The 27,164-nt window shown below is 40.0% G+C and overlaps 1 protein-coding gene across 1 annotated transcript in view; it reads left to right on the forward strand.

Moving 5' to 3' along the window:
- Window positions 1-2,661: 2,661 nt before the first annotated feature.
- Window positions 2,662-27,164, forward strand: part of DHRSX (dehydrogenase/reductase (SDR family) X-linked) — a gene marked incomplete at its 3' end in the record, with an annotated part of 109,636 nt that continues 85,133 nt past the window's right edge. Inside the window, exons 1-3 of the mRNA XM_009873726.1 lie at window positions 2,662-3,208; window positions 3,828-3,929; window positions 18,682-18,750. Of these exons, the coding sequence (XP_009872028.1) occupies window positions 2,662-3,208; window positions 3,828-3,929; window positions 18,682-18,750 (718 nt within the window). The remainder of the gene's footprint in view (window positions 3,209-3,827; window positions 3,930-18,681; window positions 18,751-27,164) is intronic.

Here is a 27,164-nt window from a genome sequence, read left to right on the forward strand (position 1 = left end):
GATCACTGGCATTACGCCTCTGTAATTGAGATAAGTATCTACCTACTTACCAGAAGCAGAAACAGAGCTGGGGTGTTTTAAATGAGGTGCAAGAAGCACCAGAGGGAATCTCCCTGGAGTGGCAAAGCAGGTGGGTCTCTGCCGCCTCCTGCCTCGGGGGGCTCCCCGCCTCTGGCCACACTCAGCTCAACCTCTCACACAAAATAAACCAGTATCTACTGGAAAACCAGGCTGAGCCCAGGTCTGCTTTTAAAGTTTGATGTGGGGTTTCATCATGGAAGAAGTGTTTTCATGCTGAAAAGGCGAGTGTTTTGCAAAGTCTGCCCAACAGTGGAGTTCTAGTGGGAACAAGGTACCAATAAAGTGCCTTCACTGTAGTTGCTGCTGGCGTACACACACAGCCTGGACTTGATCTTGACCACTTTTATTGATGTAAGAACTAGCAGTATCTCATTTTCCTAAGATTCATTTTACATTAAGGTGTCTGTCTGGATGGAAACAGCACACCTTTTCTGCAGACTGAAATTGATTCAGATTTATAAAAATGATGAATTAATTGAGGCAGGAGATTATTTTGTTATTTATTTTATTGCTTTTGGTGGGTTTTTTTGTCTACCACGCTCTGCCGCAATGTGTTTCAGTTTTTCTTTATGTTTTTCCCATTTTGGCTCAAGTGAGCCAATATACTGAGATGTCACATGCAATGTTCAAAACCATGGAATGTGGAAGCTGTATACTGTAGCTCTTGTAAATAAAATGGGTACTGGCCATTTATCTATGTGTCTTCAGCCCTCATTTCTCCCTCCCTGGGTGCTTTCTTAGGTCTTTGGTGCTAGCTGCTACAAACAAGCCTGTTTTAAAATTCTCTGTGATATGTCACTATGTCTCTGCAGTGGAGTCTGTCTTGTCTGTCGTAGTCTTCATTGCAGCTTGATCATGTGCCTGGCTTGAGTAGCCACTGGGATCAAAAATGGTCCTTTTCTTTGCAGGTCTCATGGAAAGGATAGGCCTGGCCATTTCCTTTCACTGTCCCCTACACCGTTTCATTGCAGTGATACCTTTTGCCGCTTTGCTCTTCTGGCTTCCTTTTTATTCCTTCATGTTATTGCCCTTTCCCCATCCTGAGTGCTCTTTCTCCTTTTCCTTCATTAATTTGCTTCTAAGTGAATTAATTTGTCACTGAAATGTCACTTCTTATTCGATAGATAGATACAGTGGTGCAGTAACGGAAATGAGTGACAGCACCTTTACGTAGCATGAGAAATCCAAATGTTGGGTTGGCAATATGGTGAAAGGGGAGGAAGCAAGAAGAGGCATGGGGAGGCACAAGAGAAGAATAAGGTACTAAGGCCCAGAGCAAAGCAATTTATCTGGAGGGTGTTCCTTTTACTGGTGTTGAAGTATGTTTTTTTCAACTACAGTGATATAAACAAACATGGAAGTGACTTAATTTTCTTCTTGTCTCTGGATCCTATACCTAAATGTACAGGTGAAACGAGATAAAAGATAAATAGGGAGGGAGGGCTCTGGGGAGGAAGCAAACCTCACATTTGTGCAACTTGCTCTATCCTGTCAGCAGAATTTTCAACATAGTTTATAACTGGGTTAGCTAAAAAGAAACTCACTCAGTGGACTTCAGCTTACGTTTTTGCCTTCTGGATGGCATTTCTTTGCAAGTACATATGCAGTTGCCACATGTAGAATTCACACATCTATCTATTGTGGCCAGAAATGGTCTTTTCTGCTTTCACACCAAGGCAATGCCAGTGCTCCACGCATGGATTTAAAGTAGTTTGACCCCTCCAGAGTGGGCTCAGAATAGCTCTTGCAGTGTGGACTCATCTGAACAAAGAGTTACTCGTTTTGCAAGAGTTCATTTTTCTGAGTCTCAAACTTGTTTCACACTAAGATTATTTTTCTTTCTCTTTAAAATATTTTCTGTCTGCATTTTGAAAACCTGCAAAAATGTATTTTTTAATTTTTTTTTTCTGTTTCACTGAAAGAGAACAGAAAAGGAAAAGATAATCTCAAAAGGCCAAGGCTGGTAAAGTAGTATGCAATTAAAAATTACTACCCAGCCTGAATAATTTACCGAAGTATTTCATGTCAGGTCTAGCTTTAATTTCTAGGCTTAACTACTGAAAAAAATGTGAGCATTTTACTTGGAGTTTATTATGAGAATATTTTTGGTAGAGATTGCAGGACTGCTTATAACTAAACTGAAGCCTTTTAGGAATGCTCCTGGCAAAGTTTTATTTAGCTTGAATTATAGATATATTAGGAGACCTACATGCATGGATATCACTGTAATAGGATTTATCTTCCAAATACTTGCAAGCAATTCTCACTATAGATGGGTGGGAGGAGTCATGCCATTACCTGAAGAGAACAGAAATTCATGTTGAATCGTGCTGGAAAGAACAATGTACTTCAGAAAAGGTGGAATCTGGGTCCTTTTTGAAGTTGCTCTGAAGAGGGAAGCTTGTATCGGCACTAGTTCTGTGTTTTATAACCATGTAAAATACGAGCTTGTATTGTACAACAAAGCAATCCCCTAAAAACCTAGAAATCAAAATAGAAGGTACTTTGATAGATGAAAGTTGGCATCTTTTTAACGTTTGTTATCTATAACATTGCCTACGGACACTGCGTGGTGGCAAAATGAACTCTTCAGCACAGTTTTCCCTGCACAAATACCTAGGAGCTTCTTCTAAAAAGCAAACAGAAAATCACCTCGGTCACCTGAAGACCACGCAGTGCTTCACAGGAAAGATTTGCCACCTGATAAAAATATCTTATTTGATACTTGACCTAATTCACGCCTGCCCCAAGCAGTTAAAATTCAATGCCTTTGCTCTTCTTTGGTGCGACAACGGCTCCCTCCACCTTGGAGGGATGCGTTGGGCAACCCGCAGCTTCCAGGAGAGCTCGCATTCAGGATGGCGGCCGCCCTGCCCGGGCCATCCCACCTACTTTTTGGCTTACTCAGTGGTCAAAGGGCTGGCTGAAGACACAAGAAACGTCTGTCACGGGTCTAAGCATCCCCTAGTGACGAGGTTTGGGGAATATGCCCAAGGTGGGCTACGAGTTGCCCGGGTTAAGGAGTGCTTGCTGGGGCAGAGGTGGCATTGGGGCGGAGGCGGCGTGGGGGTGGCTGCAGGGACGCTGGCCTCTGTGGGAGAGGATGTGGGGTGCATGGAGAAAGCAGGTGGGGATTTTCATAAGAAAAAATGCCCCCTCCTTACTCTGTGGGCCAGGACTCTGTGATTTCCAACAGAGAGAGTGCTCAGTTGTGCAGGTCGATTTGATCAGCCAGATCCTGCCCTTTACATGCGTTGGCTTTGGCTGAGCTGTTTGCTCTTTCCCCTGTGCTGCTGGTAGAAGCTTGTCCTTTGTCACTGGAGAAGTTTTCAGGATATCATGCTGCTGATTGGATTTTTTTGTACCTCTGCACATGCAGTAAACCATGCCTGAGCTGACTTGTAACAACTGTCTCCCTGCTCTGTAACAAAGTTCAAGGGAAAATTTTAAAGAGAGGATGAGAAAATGCGTACAAGTAGAAATGAGGAACTTTCTGAACTGGGTGTTTGTCTTTTGTGTTGCCAAACTCAGTCTTTCATGAACTGTTAATATTGGAGAATTATACTGCAGTAAATAACAGCAAATGCTCAGTAGTTTTAATTTCCGTACAGAGTTTTCTTCTGAGATTGCTTGGTGGCCTGGCTCGAGTGATCTGTTAAGTGTATGCCTCTTTAAAATACACCTTAACTTCTTAATCATGTTACTATTGTAAACTGACCTTGTGTTATTTCTTTTTCTTTATATAGTTTTCCCTAATGGAAAGGTTGCTATAGTGACTGGAGGTGCTAAAGGAATCGGTTACCAAACGGTGAAGCATTTGGCAAGACTTGGCATGCACGTTATAATAGGTAAAGTCATTATTTTCTTAATTAATGTATTTTTTTTCAGAAAGTAATTTTTTTTCTTTTAAAGCATGTTTTCTGTCCAGCATGAGTAAAGATACGACAGGGGAAGGTAAGAGAGGCTCTTGCTAGCATTTGGCACAAATAAAGATTTGATTTAAGTTCTGCTTTGCAAGATCTTGAAAAGGGGATGGGATGTTTTGTTCTGCAGAACTTGGAAGAGTCGTACTACCTTATATAAGAAATAAACCAAAAGGTCGTGGAAAAGGATTAAAAATATGGGTATTACAACATTATTTTATTATCTTGTTACTCAAGGTGGACTATGCTTCAGTGTTAGGTGCAGATGTTCATTAACAGGAAAACTAATGAAAGCCTTGGAGGAACGTTCCAGTGTGTAGTGGGGGATAACCTCTGTTATAAGGGCAAAAGAAGACATTCTAACTTGATCCAAGTACAAGTTGCACATTTAGTTCTCATTTTGTCACTGTGGGCAGCCTTTGTAGATGTCCTAGTTTGAGCTAAACAGAACAGACTTTGCAGCTCACTCTCTTCTAAGAGAATGCACTTTACTGAAGTTAACAGCGTGTTTTTGCAGACCATGTCTGCTACTAGGAGTGGTAACTTCCAATGTTTATAGTTACTACCAGGATTGGTATGCTGAAAGGCTCTTGCGTATACTTGCTCCCATAGTGACCAAGGTCACTGCTAAATCTTATGTGGGGCTTATCACTGGGGCTGCTGAGAAATGAAAGGGTTTCAAGGAGGTAAAAAGTTCTCACCGCTAGGGAGGAATGGACAGGACAGGTGACCCAAACCTGACCAACAGAGTATTCCATTCCATATATATCACATTCAGTATAAAGCAGAGGGATCATGCGGAATAAACCCTCTTGTTCAGTGTGTGGCATCCGAGGAGGACTCTTGAGTTCCCGAATCCAGCTCCTGTGTCCAGTTCCCCTCTGCCACCGAACCTGGGACTTCCCCGGTGCCGCCTGCTCTGCAGCATCAGTGGGGATTGCTGTCAGCAGACAGAGTCAGTTTTGATATTGGGTTTGTATATATTTGTATATATTTCAATTTACTTTTTGTGTGGTTCCATTATTTTCATTATTTCCTGATTAGAATCATAGAATCACAGAATGGCCTAGGCTGGAAGGGACCTCAGAGATCATTTTAATCCAGCCTCCCTGTCACCAGGGACGCCACCTCTCGACTAGATCAGGCAACACATGGGGACTGAACAGGAACTAGTACTATTATTGTTTTATTAAAGCCGTTTAGTTTTCAAATCCACAAGTCTCTTTGCCTTATTCCGTTTCCCTTCGCCATCGAGGAGAGAGAGGTTAGAGAGTATCTGTCAGCATTTAGTGCCTGGCCCAGCCCTGACTCTGGAACACAAGCAAGGCAAGGAAACAAATACCCTGAGAAGTTGATTTATGTCAGTCTGATATGGGCCATCACCTTCTGGAGATGCCTGTTTCTCTCCATTGATAATAAAGAGTTTGTAAGGTAGTATGTTAGACTGCCACATCTGATGTTAGGATAAGTGAATTCCTGTAGGAACTCCAATAATGTCCTGAGTGCACAATGTCTTCTCTCTATTACAGACAATACTAGTGAGACTTTTTTCCTATTTTAATAGCTTTTTATGCTCTATTGTTTTGATGCATAGCTGGATACCAACTAAAAACGGACTCCAAATTAAATGTAAAAATAAATGTAGTTTATTGTATACAAAATAAGAGAATAGTAGACAATATAATAAAAGGAAACAATACCAGCAAGTGATGCATCCATTGGTTCATTACTGCAAAGCATAACAGTGATTAAGAAAAGGATAGATCACAAATTACCACCTCAGTAACATCAACAGCTGGTGCCAGGAGTCTCTCAGTAACTGGGAGAGTCCTATGTGGTGCATCCCCCCGTAGGTGAGGCTTCTGACCTGGTCTCGGAGCTTTCCCGCCTTTATACTCAGTCACAAGCAACTCACATGCCCAGTGTATGCAAGTTCTGGAATTTGCACCAAGCGCAGGCGTGCACTGTTTCATGATCCGTTAAGGTCCACAGTCCCCTGAGACATTGGCCAGACATCCGAGCACAGTTGAGTTATTATCACGACAGGGCTGCACTCAATATGTCATTGTCTGGAGGGTCCCATTCACGTCCTGTTTGTTCTGAGCGGAAGGCCCAGAACAAATACCACCTGTTGGATTCACTAAATGGGATTTATATTTGTGCTTGAGCTCCTCACTCAAGTCAGGCAGTTCCTAGTTAAATACTTGATTAAATGCTTTTTCATAAGCAATGATCAATCGTTGCTCAGTTCCCACCTCATACGTATATGGACTGTTGTATCTACTAAATCTGTATGTAACATCATGAATACTCATGTTTAAAATACTGAATTTTGCTCCCTTCATCTTTCTTTAATTAGGTTTTTACCTAAAATACTGTAATTTTTACACCATGAGGTCACCGAAGGTTGGTATTTCATAATACACTGGCAAACTGGTGATAGCATTTTGTTTAGCTTTTATACAGAATGTCCTTTCCCTAAGGTTTTGTATACACATCTTTAAAAAAACCCACACCAAACAATAAACGAGCATAGTAGCCATATATTTTTAGTCCAGTGCATTCAGTAACACTGATGGAGGTGCCCTGAAATCATACAGGTGTAATGTGGAATGCAACTTACTCATACATGCTTTAATAGATATGTCAAAACCAAGCATCTGCAAAATACGAGCAGATGCTGCTATGTGTAGCTAGATGTTAGATTTAGCTAATGAAGTCAGCATTAATATTTCACTAAAGAATTCACTTTTCCTTTTAAGGTGGACTGCAAAAATGAACTCAGTGGAAAAACAAATAGGCCAGTTTTCTTCTCTATGCATAGGGTCGTGGGAACATCAAACATTGCTAGATTTTTGAGGACTTATTTTATACCATTTAATGTTTAGAGTATTTCGCATAATAAAATCCAGTGTGAGGTATTTGGGAAAAGCAGTATTTAATTTCAGAATCTCTAAATAAGCTGATTTTTTTTCAACTTGCAATCACCCCCTCACAGATCTCATTCGCTTGCACTCACACCCATACTCACAACGAGCACCAAGGTGCATATGCTCCAGTGGTCTGGCAAGCATCACTTGTGTGCAGCATGGGAGAGGGTACGCCAGCTACCCGGTCCTTATCCTGTCTCAGTGGTTCTTCTGAATTGGAAATGGCAGGCTAGTTTATGGACAGATCTTTTATACGCTTTAGGAGTCATCAGCTCTTAGGATATTTTTTCTTGTCTGGAGTATATAGCCTATGCCTATAGCCTGTTTTCTGGGTGGGCTAATGGGAAAAGTAATGGTGTAGGTGATATGCTGCAACCTTGATGTTACCCTCCTGGTTAACTTGCCAGAAGACGACCTCTGTGGTTGTCTTCTGGCAAGTCCTCTGTGCTGTGGCCTTGACACAACAGATGAACAGTGCCCTGGAAACACGTTCTTTTTTTTTTCAGTAAGGGGCATTCTTTTAACTCTTTGCTCTGCTCTTTCTTCTGGTGCTTGCAGACACAGACACTTCCATTCACTCATCAGTTGTACCAACTTTAATACTTGCATTACGAATCTCTACAAGTGGAAATTAATGAAATTAATTATAGGAAGCATTTGATGAGTAACATTGATTCAGTTCTTTCAGGCAAATTGTGACCTAAACACTGAGCCTGGTGAGTCACAGGCATCTTCTTTGCCTGGGAAACTCTTCAGAGTAAAGAAGCCCTATGAGTAACATGGATAGTTTCAGGCTTTGTTCCAGCTACAAGTTTGAAACAGTCTCAAAAGTACATTAAATGCAGTGACCTTCCATCCTTGTTGCTCACTGTTGGCCTCAAGTGTCCAGAGTATTCTTAAAATACCTGCTGGCACATTGGCATGTGCTAGCACATTCAGCTGTAGGCTACACAAACAAGAACTTAAGCCTCAAATAAGACAGCAACTGAGCTCGAGCTTTCTACTTTAGAAATGTTTTCACCCTATTTTTGTATATAAGTGTGAACTTACTTGAAAAAAGTGTGGGTGTTAGGTAAATTTGGGCTTGCAAGGGAGACCCATGTGTAGCTCACGGTCAATCTTGCCCATTCATTGCATGCTTCTTTCCCATTACGGGGATTTAGCAATAAAGAATGATATCCCTGCAGCGGGCAAATGAATCAAACCTGAATGTCTGATGTGAAGATGATTCCCCATTTGTGATGGATGTGATTTTGACTCCATCTGACATTTTAGAGGAGTAGATGTTTGAAGTAACTTACTTTTAAATCCAGCCTACTAGTGGAATGAGGAAAACAAGTAGAAAGCATGTTACCTCGAGGAACATGAACAGGCACTGTGTGAGAAGGCAGAGTCTCAACTTGGAGCATTTCCAGCAAGTGGTTGCATGGTGCTTTTACAGCTTCTTTTCCAGTCCCAGCACTGGTGCACAAGACTTCTTTGATGGCCCTCCTCTGTGGATACTTCTCACTCTGCCTCAGCCTCTGCCTGGGAAAAAGGTTGACATGAATGATGAAATGATGAAAGTAATTTTCTATGGAAGATTTATAGATATTACTGAGATTTTTTTCACTGAGATTTTTTGCCAGGCTCCAATAGCGTTACTCACAGTCGGTGAGACTTTTACTTCAGGAAGATCTGGCAGACAGCAGACCCCTGGACTGCCAGTGGTGAGCCTTCAGAGTCAAGGAGCTCCTGCTCCCTCCTATGCAATTTACTACGTGATAAATAAGCTTGCAATTTTATTTTTGGAGAGAGAAGGTAAATGATACACCAGTTTTGGTGCCTGCTGACCAGTAACTGATATTGAAGATGATGTTTTGTGTGTGCACTTACAAATAAATACGCTATTAACAATAAGGACAATGAAAATCAAGATATCCTAGTCATTTTTATGACCCCTCCCAGTCATAAAACGCAGTAGATTCAGCCCTGCTTTACAGTGTTGACCACAGGTTTCTGAATCTGGATTTAGACCAACTGGAAGTGTAACGTCTTCATATTCCTTTTGTCATTCATCTGTGGGGTTTAAAGTTAAGAGGATTCTGTAAGTGTGTATTGAAACTGTTGACGTTAAAAAGAGAGTTTCAGTTTGATTTTTCCTTTTCTTTTTCTTTTTTTTCAGTGCATAATAAAAGAAGGCTGGAAAAAATGTGTGATAATATCTAACACAGAAGCTTTGATAATCCTGTCTGATAATGGTGAATGAAAGTCAAAAGATTTCAGCCTGACAATGTTACATATATGCTGCCTGGTATAAAACACCAGGTTCAGGTCAGGGTAATCAATCTTTAGTGTCTGAGTGTATCAGTATCACAATTTTCTAAGATATACGTTCAAGTGACTTTTTTGAGCCATGTAGTTTTGGCACAAATAAATGTAGTTCCAGCACTAGACTCATCACTTCTGTATGACCTCCTTAAGCCCTACAGGAGAACAAGCAAGACATATTTCTGTCATCTCATTCACATTAGTTTCCAATTTTCAAGCTACAGTCTCTGCATTACAAATCAGACAGTTCTTATAGTGGAAAATACTACAAAGTGCCTTTAGAAGGATATTAAACCTTATCAAGATGGTGCAATTGTTCATTTTCAAAATGGTTTGATTTAATTTCAATTACTGAAAATTTATATGGAATACTTTAATAGTCTTTTCTCACTATACATAGATGACATCTTTTTTTCTAGAAAAGTATCTATCTTCCTAATTTTAGCCAGGTTTTCTTAGGCCAGAATGAGTTGTAGAGGTAGTCGGAAAGTGTCAAAATATTACCAGCCTTTTAAAAGTGGGTGATGGTTTCCCTTTTTTCTGGTATGAACATTAAGAAAATGCATGCAGATGGCCTTATAATTGTCATTGTGTTCCCTTTTTAACATATCAGTACACTGTAATCAGGGTTATGAAAAATTCTACTTAGTGTGTTGCGTGTTATTTATACACTATGCATGTGCACAGAGCCATGCACAGCCACATGTAGCCTTCCAAATCTGTAACAATTTTACCAAACACTTCAATCCTGAATTTCTGTTTGCAGACTGTCACTGTCCTTGCTTTAAAAGGACTTTTTTTCTTTAAAAAACCCCAAGTATTAGTTTATTTTTATTCATTTTGAACATTCCACCTGTAAAATTTATGGGCTTCTTTTATAATTGACAGTGGCTTAAGACTAGTTATTTATTATTACTCATTACAGCATTCCTTGGGACATTTGAATCTATTATTAAAATAGTGACAAATATCCGAAAAGGCACTCAAAGGACAAAAATTCTCTTGGGCAGTGATCTCAAGTAGGTATGTAACTCAATCACCTGTGCAGATATATTGCATAGTAAATGATGAGAAGATTTGAGCTCACAGAATCACAGAATCATAGAATGTCCGGGGTTTGGAAGGGACCTCACAAGATCCTCTAGTCCAGCCCCCCTGCCAGAGCAGGATCACCTACAGTAGGTCACACAGGAACGTGTCCAGGCGGGTTTTGAATGTCTCCAGAGAAGGAGACTCCACAACCTCCCTGGGCAGCCTGTGCCAGGGCTCTGTCACCCTCACAGTGAAAAAGTTCTTTCTGATGCTTTTGTGGAACCTCCTATGCTCCAGCTTGAACTCATTGCCCCTTGTCCTGTCATTTGACATCACTAAGAAGAGCCTGGCTCCATCCTCCTGACACTTGATATGATTTGTCTGAATTTCTAGAAATCTTAAAGCAAATTTTCTAAGGCTGTTAAGGACAATGCACAGCCCAAAGGATAGGTACAAATGCCATCACATTTGTGCAATAACATTGCATGTTGTGACAGACAGAAATATTTATTTTCTTAGTAGAGAGGGTTCAGCTGGAGTTGAACTACTGGAGTTCAACAGGGATATGTGTTTCCAACGTATACTTTCAATGTATAATTTTAGAGGAGGAGCAAATAGTGAAGTGACAAGCCTTTCAGTTTGTATTAAATTACTTAGAGTAATACGGACCAGGGACATGTGTGAAGAATTGCAGGAAGACCATAAGAAGCTGAGTGTTCGAAGGCACGTGCAATTCAGTGTAGATCAATATGGAGTGACAGACACGGGGAAAAATCCTAACTCCAGAAAAAGAAAAGGTGGGTCCTATGTTGGCCACAATCACTTTGGAGGAAGATCTTGGGGTCAATATAGATCATTCTCTGAAAACTTGGTGCTCAATTTGCAAAATCCAAAGCAAATATTAGGAATTGTTAGAAAGTGAACAAACAAAACAGACAACATGAGTTGGTTCAACTGTATGAATCCTTTGTGTGCCAGCACCTTAAATACTGTGTTGAGTTCTTCTCTGCATATTTCAAAATGAATGGCCTAAAAATTTAAAGGATGGAAGGAAAAAATTTAAAGAAGGAAACCAAGCTTCTCAGGAGTATGGAGGAACATCCTTAGGAGGAACAACCAAGTGGGCTTGTAGTCTTCAGGCTGGAAATGTGTTCTGTACAGGCAACCACTGTTCACTGTATCTTCTAAGAGAAGTATATAAAACGAGCAGTTAAAAAGATACAGTGCTTATGAATGTTATGGAGATTATTACAAACTCGGTATAATACAGTACCACCTATCAGAAAAGAAATTAAAACAGTCTAAAACAAACCACTGTGATTAAAAACAAAATCCTTCAATAGCACAAAAATATTTCATGAAAGTATTTCCGGACTGCTATCTCCTGCACAGGACCGTAAATCATATTTAGTATAGGAGAAGTGTAAAGTGGCAAATATAAGTGTTGGATGGTTTTAGAAAGGGCATTGTGCATAGTCCACTGAGTGTGATTTTATGTTGAGAAAAATGTCAGGCATTATAAAAAATACAGAGTTAAATACATGATGATAAATTTTGGAAGAGTTAATGCAGTTTTTCTAGACATATAATTTATTCATTAAGCATTTGTTAAATACTTTGAAGGATTTAACATCTGTGAATTAATTTAATTTTGTTTTTCAAAATCTTTTGGCAAGGCTGTTGTCAGAAGATTTTAAAGTGGCCACCTTGTATTGAGATTAGAGAATGATCTCATGTAAATTAGTAACTGATTAGGAGACAGAAATCAATATTTAGGAATTATTTCTCAGCTTTGGTATGGAGCAGAGGGACTCCTAATCCCATAGGCATATGTTCACTACATTTATAAAAGACAGATATGGAAAAAAGCGTGAACAGTGAGATGATGCATTTTGTGCAGATGTGTTTACTGTAGTCAAATTAATTTGACTATTGATAATTAAGGAAGCTGAGCTTCAGACACAAAAGGAGAGTCTGAGAGAGCTGGGACTGTTCAGCCTGGAGAGGAGAAGGCAGAGGGGGGCCTTTTCCATGTGTATAAATACCTGATGGGGGCAACAAAGAAGATGGAGCCAGGTTCTGTTCAGTGGCGGCCATGACTGGACAAGAGGCAACGGGCAGAAACCAAAACACAGGTATTTTCATTTAGAAAACACTTTTTTTTTTTGTGTTGAGGGTGGCCAGACACTGGCATGGGCTATCCAGAGAGGTTGTGGAGTCTCTGTCCTTGGAGACAGTGAAAACCTCACAGGACATGGTCCTGGGCAGCCAGCTTTAACAGCGAGTGGGACTGGATGGTCTCCAGAGGTGCCTTGTGAAATCTTAACTATGAAGGATGGGAAATAATTTCTCAATATTGTGTGACTGGATGGATAAATACAGGGTGTCAGTAAATGCAAATGCTGAATGGTATAAAGAAAGTGAATAAGAAGTGGTTATTCCCTGTTTTATTGTACATAGAGAACATCCAACAAAATAAAAAATAAATGAAACACAAACAAAAGCAAACCTAAAACAAGCTCCTGAAACACAACTTTGCAAATGTAATTAAGTGTGTCATTAAATCATAGAGCCTGTTGTCCCAGAACTTTTTGGTGGCTAAGCTCTTAAATGAATTGAAAGTGCAATTAGATGATGTAGTGGAGGACAGGTTCATTGCGAGGCTAGGTGTGACTTTTGATTCAGGAAGTCTCTGAAACTTCTTGCTGCTAGGAGAGCGTATTGGAAAATATCATTCCCAGACTTAATGCTGTCACTTATACCTTTTCCTTAAGAACTCGCTACAGGTTATTGTTGGAGACAGGGCATTTGCTTAGGTGTGTCTTTTGTTTGATAAACAAGGTCATTCTTAGTCTCTCATTGGAACAGCTGGGTTGCTGAAACCTACGGCAAGAATGACAATTTCTCTTTTCAAACTGGCATCCTCCTGCTTCTTTTCTCAAAGGAACACTTACAACAATGTTTTTGCTGTTCCTGTCAAAAAGGCATGTATTTAATTGTGACTGCTGTGTGATGAACTGGATGACAAAAGATGTGTAGTGTCTCAAATATAAGGAAGTTTTGTATAACTTTCTCAATGTTGGATTTTTTTTTAATACAAGGTCACATACTTAGACCTGAATAACAAATTCATAACTTGGAAGTTTCATGGGTGAGACTTGAGATCTGTATTCGTTTTGTTCTAAACAAGATATTTTATTTTATTGAAGATGTTAGAGATTCCTTTAAAAATATTTATATTGCACAGGTTCAAATTTCTCATCCTCAGAGCTTTTGGGGGGCAATCATTCCTCTCTCTTAGGCATATGCTATTTGTTGTGTAGTGCCCTGCACACTCACAAAATCATCATCTTTATAACAGCAGCTGATAGGACTTTGTTTTTCTCTTGAGCCCTTGCAAGCCCTGTCTTCAGGCTGGCGCTCCAATGAAGTCAGTTCCTCACTCATAATGAGGATTATGCTATGCTGAGGAGGCACCTTAATTCAAATTTCCAGTTGGAATCTTTTTTATATTCTTTTGCACAAAGACACCTAACCATCACCCTCAGCAACTCCTTAATCAGACGGTATACATTTTTACAGAACTTATTACAATACCACCAAGCTTCTCCTGGTCATGCACATATGCATTAGAGTTCGTGGGCAACACTTATAAACTCTGGTTGCTTGAAGTGATCGGGCATGAGTGAGGAGGGCCATGGGGAAGGCTGCAAACCCTGGAAAGTTGTTGATCATTTCAGGGCTTAGCTGACATGTAATTACAAAGAAAGAAATCAGGGATGAGCAGGCAAGTTCTCCAGGCACTGGTGAAGGCTGGAGTACATGGGAGGGCAGGGAGGCACAGCTGCCCTGTAGTTGGGCTACTCCCTGCTGCTGCCCCTCCCAGGGTTCATTGCAGGCTGAGGGGTGTCTTGGTGCACAGGGTGGCTCTCAAGGTCCAGGCTTTCGGGTGTCAGATCTTTCTCTGGACCACCATATCCTGAGTGGTTTGCATATTCTTGGTGCTCATCTCAAAAAGTTTTTGTGCATGTTGTGGTTTTATGTTGTCTTGCTGAATGTCAGGAAAGTCTCCCCGTGCTAACTTTGGCAAGCCAAGGCGTTTTGAATTTGTGGGTTTATTTTCTCCAGACGTCCTTAAGTTTTTCAGGCTGTATTGTTGTTTACAATTTTAAATTTCTTTAAAATAGCCTGAAGTAGTTTCCCTTGTAATGTCAACATTGCTAATTCCTATTTTTGCAAAGCACCAATTGGAAAATATCTTGCTTTTTCTTTATCAAGATCAATTTTGCACATAAATTATGAGCATGAACAGGAATTATTCTTTTAAAGAGATTTTCACATTCAAAGAAGTTAGAAATATGGTATAAAGAATACATATAGAAGTATCAGGACCCCATAACTAGTTATAGTTTTTTTTCCCAGATGTGCTGGGTTTCTACAGGCTGTTTATCTGGCATCCTTATTCAGGCTGAGCAATCACCTGTGATAATTCTGTTGAAAGCCCTGAAATAACTTTCAGAGTTATTATCTACTTAAGTGATTAAGATGACAGAACCTGACCTTTAGGGTAAGATCCAAAGCCTATTGCTGATGATTAGAGTTTTTCTGTGTACTGTGGTGGCTTTAGATCATCGTGCTTTGACTTGTGGTGCTTCTGTAAATGAGTGTCAAAGAGGAGACAATTTTTTGACTGCAAGTTTTAATTAAATATATTTTCCATCTTTTTTTTTTTGAAGATGTGTTTCAGTATTTTACTAAGAATTAGAATTTTTTGTGCCATTAAAATGACATTTTATTTTATACAGGTGCATCCATTCAGACTTGAATTTATTATTATATAGTAAGTTTTATTTTCAGAATTGATTGTAGCCAGCAATGTTATTGAATCAGTCTCACCTGAATTTTTCACTATTCTGTGGGGAAGAAAAGCATCAGATAGGGCACTGAGCAGCTTGCATAAACAGTTCTTGAGGCAACTGTATCTATTTTGAGTTCCCAATAGACACTTTAAATTAGCATGAAAAGCAAGATTATCATGGTTTTGGGTACTTTGATGATCTAAGCTCTGAAGACATTGGATCTCTTTTTCTCAAAGCTTTTGTTTAGGCCCCTTCACTGCATAAAAACATGGCCTGTCTTCTCTTTCTTATCCTCTCCAAACCACTTGAATCCAGAGTAGGCAGATCTTGCACTACAGATGCTCTAGCACTTCAAATGGATAAATTTTGGCATGTCAAACTTAAGAAAGTTATGGTGAATCATTGACAAAAAACAGCCAGAGGATTCTCCTGCGTATCACAAAGCTTTTTAAATAATCACTACAGATACGCTACTGAGGATATAAACCAGCTGATGGTGGTAAGAGTTTTACCCTTGAATAGTAAACTCTCCTCCTCCTTAGAGTCCTGTACTCCAGTACACTTGAAGGTTATGCCCTTTGGTGACCTATCTTCATCAAAAAGATATAAATAATTTTTCATTTTTCCCAGCCTAAAGCTGACCATGTTAGTTCGGTGACTTAGCACTTTTTGAATTTCGAATAATTAGTGAAGCATTTAAAAGAAGGTTGTTCTTCTTCCTGCTTAGAGGATCCCAGAAGGATGAACTAGAAGAGAAGCAGTACGAGAGTGCCACGTCCCTTTGCTCTCCCACTAATCCCCAGCAAGGGGATGCTGATCTCCTTAAGCTAACGCAGAAATGTAGATTACTCTCACAGTCTTATGGTATCTTTCAGCTATATGTGTCTTTGAAATTTTTGTAAGGGTTTTAGTAATTTGTTCAGTGTCTTTATTTTCTTACAGGAATTTTTTGAAAGAAATATTTCCAAACCCTCTTACTGCAGTAGCAGCTTTCACTGAGGCTATTTCAGTTTTGCAATATTCCAGAACCTAGTTTTCAAACTCTCCATTGAATCAGGCTGGAAGCAGACATCTGAAGTGACTGTTTAGCAAAATAATTATTTTTTTCCCAGTGGTCTACAGTGAAAAACATGCAAATATGAATAAAACGAGTTCATTTGGAAGGCACTGAGCTTTAATGAATAACCATTTATATAACAGCAAAATAAAGCAAATTAAAATTTGTTGTGTACACAAGCTCCTTTAAAAGAACAAATTAAGTGAACATACTGCGAGTTAAATCAAGACACTGGAGGCTTTAATAAGCCTGATCTCTGTGTGAGGAGTGCTGAATGAAAGAGAAATCAAATAAGACAGAACTGGCACCAAAGTATTTTTGTTTCTAGCCTAACTCTATCCAGTGTAATAACACATTGGGTTTGAAATCTTACTCTGGTACATCACTTGAGGTGAAACAATTAGGAAAATTGATCTCTTGCCTCGAAACCATGCGTTTTGCTGAATGGATGGATATGAAGTAAAAATGGACTCCAAATTAAAGGTAAAGATAAACATGGTTTATTATATAGAATATAATAAAAGAGAATAATATACAATATAATAAAAGATAATAGTAGACTATATAATAAAAGAGAATAAAATGCCGGTACCAGGAGTCTCTCAGTAACTGGGAGAGTCCTATGTGGTGCATGCCCCTGTAGGTGAGGCTTCTGACCTGGTCCCGGATCTTTCCTGCCTTTATACTCAGTCACAAGCAACTCATATGCCCAGCGTGTGCAAGTTCTGGAATCTGCATCAAGCGCAGGCGTGCACTGTTTCAGGATCCATAAGGTCCACAGTCGCCTGAGACGTTGGCCAGACGTCGAGTTATTATCACGACAGGGCTGCACACAATATGTCGTTGTCTGGAGGGTCCCATTCACGTCCCATTTGTTCTGAGCGGAAGGCCCAGAACAAATACCATCTGTTGGCTTCACTAAATGGGATTTATATTTATCCTTGAGCTCCCCACTCGAGTCAGGCAGTTACTAGTTAAATTAAAGGCTTTCTCATAAACAGTGATCAGTCATTGCTGAGCAGACTTCTGCCACACAATGTACACAGATTTCCCCAGAAATGGCAGTTTCACTGCAGGGTTTGTTTGTTGATGCTGCATCTATATCTGGAAATTAGCATGAAGCTGAATGTTTCTGTTCTTTACAAGGCTGGATGGTTTCAAAGGGGAAAAAAAAACAACAGCAAGAAGAAAATACTGCAAATGTCTGCTTTGTTTTTCTTTTTTTTTTCTTCTATTTTCTTTCTTGCTCAGTCTGAGCAGTATAATTCCATAGCTATTGAGATATATTGAGAACAGTTATAGACCAATTTTTTATATGAAAAGGACCAGGTTTTATATGAAAATTATTTTCTCTCCTGTGTCTGGAATGTTAAATGTCTTTATTTTGGTGACATTTACGTCAGTATGGAGACTTCTTGCATATCATGAAAACAAAGATGTGATTCAAATCATTGGGTTTTTACCTGCAGAAATGCAACAAAACTTCCATCCTCAAAAGAATGAATTAGGCTACCTCCTCAAAGTGGTCAGGTTGTCTCAAAAATCTCCATTCTCTTAGCCTTCAGTTAGTGCAACCCATGGATGACACATGAACTCTGTCAAAAAGCATACTCCCACTTTTTTAATATCTTCTCTGTAAGATCAAATGATTCCAATTTAATAGCACTATAAAGCATGTTCTAACATCTTAAAGTAAATATGAGCACATACCAACTAACTTGAGCAGGAGGTTGAACCAGGTAGCCTCTCAAGGTCCCTTCCAACTTCAACTTACTCTGTGACACTGTGATTCCTTCCTTGTCTTTGACAAGGAAGCTGATTCACTGTTACTAAAAAAAAAAAGTGGAAAAATTGAAACTACTGCTGCATAGCTAACGAGTGAATATGAGGATAAGACACTTGCAGAGCATCACAAAATAAATCCTGGATAGAAACCAAGGTAGCAGTTTATGAAATCAAGAAAAGAAGGCAGCAACTTCATGAAGTTCCTAAGATATAGCAGTATTTATATCCAATTTAGATAATAAACAATAGGTTCTTTGATGTGTCATGCTATGGAAAATGGTTGTGGATGGATAAATGGAATGTTAAACTTAATTTAAAACATTTAATTTGTACTACCAATCAATATTTTGTTTGTGTTTGTGTTTTTTCCTTTGATATAAGTTATTATAAAAAAGATTACCAAACAATTTTCAGACAATTATTAACCGTCCACCTAAGCTGAATGGCACAAAAGGCATTTCTTTTGATGTTTAAATACCTTTTATATTAGCATTAGTAAAACTTTTCCTAAGGCAAAACTTGTGAACAGCAGTGCATTTGTGTGGCCCTCTTGGAAAACCTCTGCTGCCTGACAGGAACAAATCATGCCTTTTCACCTAAAACAGGCTTTGTACTGTAGTTAGCACTTCAGTGGCATGCCCATGTAATGTTCACTGTCCTTAGGTGATTGCATTACTAATTTTCCATTTTTTGTGTTGTAACAGCTGGAAACAGTGAGAGAGATGGCCAAGAAGCAGTGAGGAAAATACAAGAAGAAACTTTGACTGGAAAAGGTACCACGCTGTATTCTTTTTGTTAAGGAACTTCTTATTGCTCTCTTTTTGCTGGCATCTTCTTTGTATGTTCCCTTTTGTACTGTTAAACTTTTTTTTAGTTCGAGGAAACTAATTCTTAAAGTAAATCTGACACAGGGGTAAAAATGAGTAGGATATTTTCCAAAAAATGTTTTCAGTTTTGCTTGACTTTTTTTGCTGTATGTTATTGCAAAAGGGCTGCCTGCAAGTTACAGTCTGCCTGCATGTGTGTATGGGCACACTGATTTAATAACTGGGCAGAAAATCAGGATACTAGTCATTTCTGCTAAGAGGAGGATGACAGCAGGTAAGAGTGGGTGTGCTTTTTTTCATTTCTGGTCTTGCTTCCCATCATGTGTATAATCCCATTAAAATGTGGGTCTTTTTTGTGGAATAAGAGGTTTCTAAAAAAGCCAGGGCTGCCCAGTTGGGTTATATGACACATACTGAGAGTTTATAATGCTTCACAGAAAACCCCTGTTTTCTTGAAAATAGATGGACTTTTCATATCAGGCCAAAATTCATGTGTTTTTGTGATTCTTCTGTTTTTTTCTTTTAATCTGATGGATGATTGTGTTGGGGGAGGCATAAGAAGAGCATAGCTTGATAACTAGGAAAGAAAGCATATTGCACACTATCTGCTGTGAGATTATAATTTGCAATTTATGATAGAGGTTAGTGCATCTCTGTTTCCATCTCTTGAATTCACTGGGTGTAGTTCCTAGTAGTGCATGATGATTCACTGCTGCCACTTTGATGTATCATTTCTTGGCAAAATAATAGGGCAGTGCTGCTACTCCACCCTATTTAGGATCTCCATGGCTTCTTCTGAGATCTGATTCTGTTTTTGTGCCTCTAATAATTACTGTTATGATGATCAAAATACGTTAATTATTGTGTTAAAAACCCCTTTCATTAAGATTTATCTTTTGACTTAAATAAATGTGCACCCATCATAGCCTCAGGATACATGTATGCTACTTAAAAGCATCATAAATTAAGGCATATAGTCAGAAGGATCATGAAAGGAAAAAAGTAATTATTACATCATTTAAATCTTTTGCTGGAAGTTTCTATACGGAGACCAAAACCATTTGGAATTAATTAACATTATGTGACCTGTGTGAAGCTGAATAAACCAGGATTTGTCTTATTTTCTTGTATCTATGTGATCACAGACTTTTCTAGCATGCGAGTCTTTCTTGATTTTTCTGCATGAAATAAGCTCTAACCTTCAGTTTTAAACTTTGTCAAGATACAGGAAGGTGCAAGTGTATCTAAAGTTGACTCAAGTTGTTCCTCACTGTAACTCTAATGACTGAGGCTTTAGTAATCTCATGTCCTCTGGTAGATTTGGCCTGAAAACAAACTGGAAGAGTATTGCCTTTTCAGAATTTCTCACTAATTGAGGGATATTTGCAGTTACAAGTGCACGAACCTGCACAAAGGACTTGTGTGAGTCTGAGCAGCAGTCCTGTGACCAAGACGAGGCTGTGTGAATGTATTGCCTTTTCAAAAGCTACAGTTCAATATCTGTTCAGTCACTGCATAAAAACATTGTCAGTTATCTTGACTTTCCCCCTCTTTTTTTTGATTTTTGTGGCCCATATGAAAAATCATAGAATCATAGAATTGTCAGGGTTGGAAGGGACCTTAAAGATCATCTAGTTCCAACCCCCCTGCCATGGGCAGGGACATCCCCCACTAGATCAGGTTGCCCATAGCCCCATCCAGCCTGGCCTGAAAAACTTCCAGGGATGGGGTTTCCAATCTGCTTACAGAAACTGTTCCCGTCTGCAGTATTGGACTCTTGATGGAGAACTACTCAAAACTGTATTGGTGGGCAGCGAGCATGAGCGAGGATTGGGACTGTCCTTCTTTTACTATGGACAAAGTATGTGAGTGGTTGCCATCAGCTTGCTAGCCACATCTCGGATCTCTAATAACAAGGAAAATCTCCTTGCTTGTTAGTAGGTTGGACAGCGGAAGGGAGCAAGAGACCTCGTCATCTCCTTGTTGCCTGGCTGAGGCATACATAGCACAAACATCCCCAGAGATAGCTCTAGGAAAAGGGCAGGCTTGTTGAATATATGTAACTACAGTGGTTTTAAGGTGGTATCATCCTTCTATGTCTTGCCCACTGCCTGTCCGGGGCTTTGTCTGCTATCTAAGGGTAAGTAGTTTTGCTTGACATAATCTACACGTACTACGGGGACAAGTGAGATACAGAGCATACACATAAGTGATTCCTATGAAACAGATGATGCGCAATAACAGATAAAGGATAATAATAAAAAGGCTAAAGGCTGTGCACACAAGTGATACTTTTTTGCAGCAGCATCGTAAAACATGAAGAAAGGACTGACAAAATTTCTGAATACATGGAGGCAAGAAGCCTGATTTCCCATACTGGAGGCATGCAGATCAGAGCTAATGCCAAAAGATGGTAGAGCATTGAAGCGGAAAGCAGTTGTGGCCATTCTTCTACAAGGCAGCAATGTAGAAAATCTACACAATGTATCATATCACCTTTTTCTACCACCCGTCCTCTCCCATGGTGTTACACCAGAAGCCTTCTTGATTCCTCTCCCTGCAAATTCCAGACTGTTTAGGTGTCCTCCTTGGTTTTGGGTCTGTGTGCCGAGTTACCTCTTGCCAAGTGTAAAGAACAAGGAAGGAGATGGGCAGCTGAGTGGAAGAGAATAAGGTACAGGTCCTTGGGGCATGATAGACCCAATTCACTTTATCATCCAAACCTCCTCCATGATAAAGCAATCAAAGCCCTCAGATACCCAGACCAGACCAGAAGTGCTGCATTGACATTAAAATTATCGCATGGGCACTAATTCCAAAAGACCAAGGGCAACAGATTGCTACGCTCTGAATCATAAAGCTGCGAGAAGCCAGGATGATGTGGGCATTTATCTTGCCTCCATTTGTTAAATTGGGAACTTGTGTTGTTAATAGTAGCAATTACATGGCTGGGAAAATTGTTGATAGCTCGGGATTACCACAGAGATATTCTAATTGTGCGAGTCTCTGTAATTTAGGCATAGGGTGTGTCTGTGTTAGCGTGTTCGTTAGTAAGATCAGGAGAGTGCTTTTCAGGCAGCACTAGATGGTTGCCCACTTGCTGAGCACAGGTTCGCGTCGGGAGCGGCACCGCAGGTCCTGACCTGGATCCTCTTTGGGCTGAACTATCCTGGGAGGTGAGCTGCAGCAGTAAGAGAGCATTAGTGCATGGGAGCAGACTCAGAGCTTATCTGAACTGAGTCCAAGCAACCTGCAGAAGTGCCTGTGTCAGGTCTTCAGCACAAAATGAGCTCTAAAGATTGACTTTTGTTGATCCAAACTGCTTTTCAGAGTAGATTCAACCATAGTTACAGTCCTGAACAAACTACATTGAAGTGTGGACTTGGGAGCTTTCTGCGATAAACTCAACTCTCAGTGACGCTAGAAGAAAGGTTTCTCTGTCCATAATGGAGTGTATCTCCTGACTCAGTTACCCTCAGTTTGCATCTCTGCAAATGAAAGCTGATTTTAGCTGGAAGATTACAAGCATACAAATGTTGGAAACTAATATATAAACATGAATGAAAGCTTCAATCATTCCAGCATAGGTTCATGAATGCCAATGGAATCAGCAATTAGCAGAAGTTTATGCATAAATATCACTTAGCATAGTACCAAGGAAAGGCTCTCACAACTGCAGTGTAGAAGCTGGAGTTGCAACTAGACTCAAAGGAGAAAAAAATAAAAGTTAGTGAGAAAACAGGGTGTAAAAGTCATATTAAGCACAGACCTCTTCAAAAGGAGAAGCCTGTGTTTAATTTCACCCAACATTTTTGTGGCAATTCAAATAAAACCACAATTAGAAAACTACGCACTAAATCCACAGCATTCATGAGACTTCCATTTGAAGCCAGGTGAGAAAGGAAGAAGAGACTTTCTCCCTTGGAGTCAGAGGAATGCAGAGGTTAGCATGGTGGCAACCAAATCCTGTCATTTACAGTCCAACCCACATCAAGATAGTGTAGGCCAAGTGGTAGCAGAAATTATATCACCTTAAAACCACTGCAATTCACGTGCGTTCAACAATCTTGGCTTTTTCCCAGAGCTTTCTCTTGGGATGTTTGTGCTACGTATGGCTCAGCCAGGGAATAAGGAGATGACAAGATCTTTCTCTCCCTCTTGCATTATAACCTGCTAATGAGCAAGGAGGTTTTCCTTGTTATTAGAGGTCTGAGATCGAAGAGTCTAGCCAAAGGAAGGGATAATCTAGCTGATAGGTACCAAGCATAATCGCAGAATAACTCATGGATCGTTACTCCACTGATGCTTGCTGTATGTCAGGCACCAATTTTAACGAAAGAGTCCACATTTTTCCACTCTATATGAGAGGGTTTGCTGTTGGCTTTCCCTGCAGGCTAGAGGAAGTCAGCTGCTAAGAGTTCTCAAATTCCCGAACTTTTAGATTTGCTTTTTCCCACCAGTCAGTGGTGGTGTTCCCAGCATGTGGGCCAGAGTTGTGTAAGCCAGCTCAGCAAAAACTGACACGTTGATAAGATGTGCGAAAATGTCACTCAGAACTTTTTACTTGATATGGTATGTCACAGATATTGTTATGGAGGTGATCATCCAGCCAATCAAAAATAGTAGGTAATGTTTATGGCTGAGACATATTTTCTGCAAGCGTGAACCAGCATGTGTGATTTTATGCTTGCTTGTGTCAGATTTGCTTTTCATGGTGTACTTTTGACGTCTAAAAGTGTAACATCGCGAGTGTGCGGCAAGACCTGCTGTAGCGCTACTTTGTTCTTTCTACCGCATCCTGTCATTGGCATATCCTTTCTCTACCACAGCTGATGCTGAAAGACCCATAGGCTTGATTTAAAGAGTTGCCCAGCAATAACAGGGCAGTTTCCATCTGTGTGGTTTCTTTTTTCATGCTGGTACATTATCTCCAGTATTTAGCTTTGGCAGGTCAAGTACTGATAGAGTTGTACATATAACTGAACACCAGGCTCACGAAGACATCTTGAAAGACAGCGTGGTGATATGAGTGAGGAGTAAAGAAGTCTCGATCTGACAGTATGCCACTTGGCAGGACCCTGCATGGGGCTGTGGAGCTCTTCTGCTTTGTCACTTGGTGACAGGTATAAAAACCTTACCTAAACTTTTAGAATTCCTTTCTTTCTGTACCCTCGGCTAAGGGGACAGAAGACTCCTTTCTAGAGCCCAAGGAAGTAAGGCGGGGGCTAATACAGTTTCTCTGTGCTCATAGCACTTATGTCCCTTACCCAGCAAAGTTAGTGACTTTTTGCTCTGTATTAAGTAGGAAAGATTTTAATCCACAGAAAGATATCTCCAGAGTCCTCTGGTAAAATCGTGTAGGTGAATACTTTGCAAATCAATTCTCCTGCTTTTCTGTTTGTTTTACATAATACGTTGATGCAAAATCATGGTTAAATTCATTAAAGCTGCTTGTTCATATTTCTGTTGCTCTCCTTTTGACTTTCAATGTAACACATTACAAGATTTTTCCCCTCAGTTTTTACAGACATTTAAAAAAACAGAGAACCTTCTGGTTTTTGTCTTTCTTAGGACATCTTAGAAATTGAGTTGTCATGTTAACAGGGTTGCAATTTAGGCGTTATATAACACATATATGGTTCACAGAGCTAAAGATGAGCTGCAGATCTGGGTAGCGAGATGGAGATAAAGTCTTTCAGATACAAAATGTATTCATAATGCAGGCACAAGCTCTGCCTGTTAGTTTCCTAAATTCCCATTTCCATTGGAAATGTGAAACGTATTTCATTAACAGGCTCTGCTACTAGGAAAAATGATTTTCTCATATTTAAATTATTTCTAATTGAAACTCGGAGACAAAGAAGTGCACAGGTGTAGCTGTAGGCAGAACAGCAAAGTCCTTTCAGCTGTCTTGAAATGACTGTAAATCGCTGAAGCTTTGTGTGACTAATGGGACCAGAGCTTCGAGGTTAGGATTTTGCTGATTGTGCTGCCCTACTAAAGGCAATCCAGAGGAAGGGAATTTCAAAATGGAATTGCTTCTGCAAGGCCTGAAAAAGCTCCTGTTTCACCCTTTCATGGGATTTTGATACGCTTTTATGTGTTTTATGTGCCTGTAGAGGCAGGATGTCAAGCACTGGCCAGATAGAGGTGCTCCTGGCTTTGACATCTCCCATAGTATGCCATTATTTTTTCCATCTTGAGCAGTAGTTGTAGCAGGCTGCATGAGCTACTTCCAGACCTTGTCTGTTCTCAAGAAAATTGCCAGTGAATAACAAAAGACAATGCCAAGAAAAAGGCAATTTATTTTCTCTCTGGAATGCTTTCGTATCTCTCTTCCAAGATTGACTTTATATAGTCATAGCTTCTTTGGGCTATATGGAGGACTTTAGAAGTTAATTTGTTTATAACAAGTGCAGTATTTTCTGTGGAAATGCCATCTTCCTTTTACACCAGAGAACCAGCTACCGGGAGCGTGGAGAGAACTTGTGGCCTGAATTAAACATAGGAAAAGCAGTGCCTATATTTGAAGCACTTATGGGCGGTGCATATGATGCCCCAGGTGTGAGCTGCACGTCAACCGACTGTGGTCTGTCTGAGTGTCTGAGCAGTCCTGGTCTTTCCTTGTCATCTCCATCCTTGCAGCAGTACAGCGAGGCTCCAGAGGGAGCACAGCCAGAGCAGACCTTCTGCACCTCTGAAGGACCAGCACTAGTGTGTCCATGCTTAACTTGTGTTTTGAGGGCTTTTTTTCAATGACAAAGAATCAAATCTCTGAATAGATGTCCCAGCTCTTAAATGAGTTATGAGCCAGGCTTTTCCCAGTGGTGCCCAGTGATAGGACCAGAGGCAATGTGCACAAGCTTAACCGCAAGAAATCCTGTTTGAAAATAGGAAAACTCTTTTTTGGCATAAGGGCTATTGGATATTGGCACAGGTTGCCCAGAGAGTTTGTAGAGTCTCCACTTTGGGAGATATTCGGAAGCCATCTGCATGCTGTCCTGGGCATCTGGTTCCAAGTGATCTTGCTTGGGCAGGGGCTGGGGCTGGACAATCTCCAGAGCTGCCTTCCAGCCTCAGCCAACCAGTAGCTCTGGGAGTCTATGAAATTTTGGCAGCCAAAACCACAAAACCCCCTGTATGCTTCATTTGTCCAGTCCCTACAAGTACTGTGACGTACACAGATTCCTGGACTGAAGGATCTTCAGAGAATTTTATCAGTGTTCATACAGTACCTGTAAGTCATCTCTTGGGCACAGATATGGTGGTAAGAATAGCAATAATTTGACCATAATGCAGTCTTAGGAACTGAGTATCTGAAAAGGACTTCTAAGTAGTGTAAAAAAAACCCCACATCTGTGCAGATAAAAAAACCTGTTGTTTGGAAACAGAGGGGAAGGAATGTAGGAACACTGATGCTGAAAGCAAAAACCTATGTGAAAAGGTCAGGAAATATTGCCTGTGGCTGGAGCAGCTTTTCTTGTTATTTTTCTATATGCAGGGCCTGGACTAATATATTTTATTTTAAGATCTAAGAATCTAAGCTTCAAATAAAGTGTGCTTGAGATTACATGACACATGACATCACTGCCACATTTTCACAATCTGAATGGAAATTAATGTTCTCATGTGCACTTCAAAACACTTCTCAGCCTTTAAACACTTGCAGGAAACATGTAATGCCAGAAGATTTTTTTATAGTCTTTTCTGGTACTTGGTGCTAGAAGATCTCGCTTGTAAGAAGAAAAAAAAATACTCCTAAAGAGGCTGATAAACCTTTTAATTAATCAGAACAACTAACATGAGAACACTTAGATAAATGTCTAATAATCATGCCTGGATTTGGATTTTTCCTCTTATATTGAGGTAATGTTTCTGGACAAGGTGATATGAACTGTAACCAATATCTGATTCATTTGCCCAAGATAACAGTGAGTTGTGTTTTATGCCTTTTTAGCCTTAACTTTATGTCTGCCACTGTCTTTTCTTACCAAGATTACTGTTGACTTCAGGCTGCTTGGAAGGAGTAGCTCTTCACAACTGATGTGACTTGAGGAGACAAAATAAATCAAATAATCTTTTCAACATTTAGTTTGACCTACTTGAAAAATGATCCTTACCAGTTTTACCTCCCAAGCAAGGAAAATGTTCGGGCACGTGGTGGGAGAGAGATCTCCATGGTTCTGGGCAAGATTTGCTCTTGTCCTGTGTTTCCTCTTTCTGTGTTTCCTCTTTCCTCTTCCTTCTTTCTACGTTTCCTTTTACTCCAGTCTCACTTATGCTCACACAATTGTGGTGGGTTGTTTTTTTTTTAATAAGTTACAGCTACTAAACTTCCTGGAACGTGGTTCTCATTTAAA

Source organism: Apaloderma vittatum, unplaced genomic scaffold (genome assembly GCF_000703405.1).
Source record: "Apaloderma vittatum isolate BGI_N311 unplaced genomic scaffold, ASM70340v1 scaffold1827, whole genome shotgun sequence".
NCBI classification, from domain to species: domain Eukaryota; kingdom Metazoa; phylum Chordata; class Aves; order Trogoniformes; family Trogonidae; genus Apaloderma; species Apaloderma vittatum.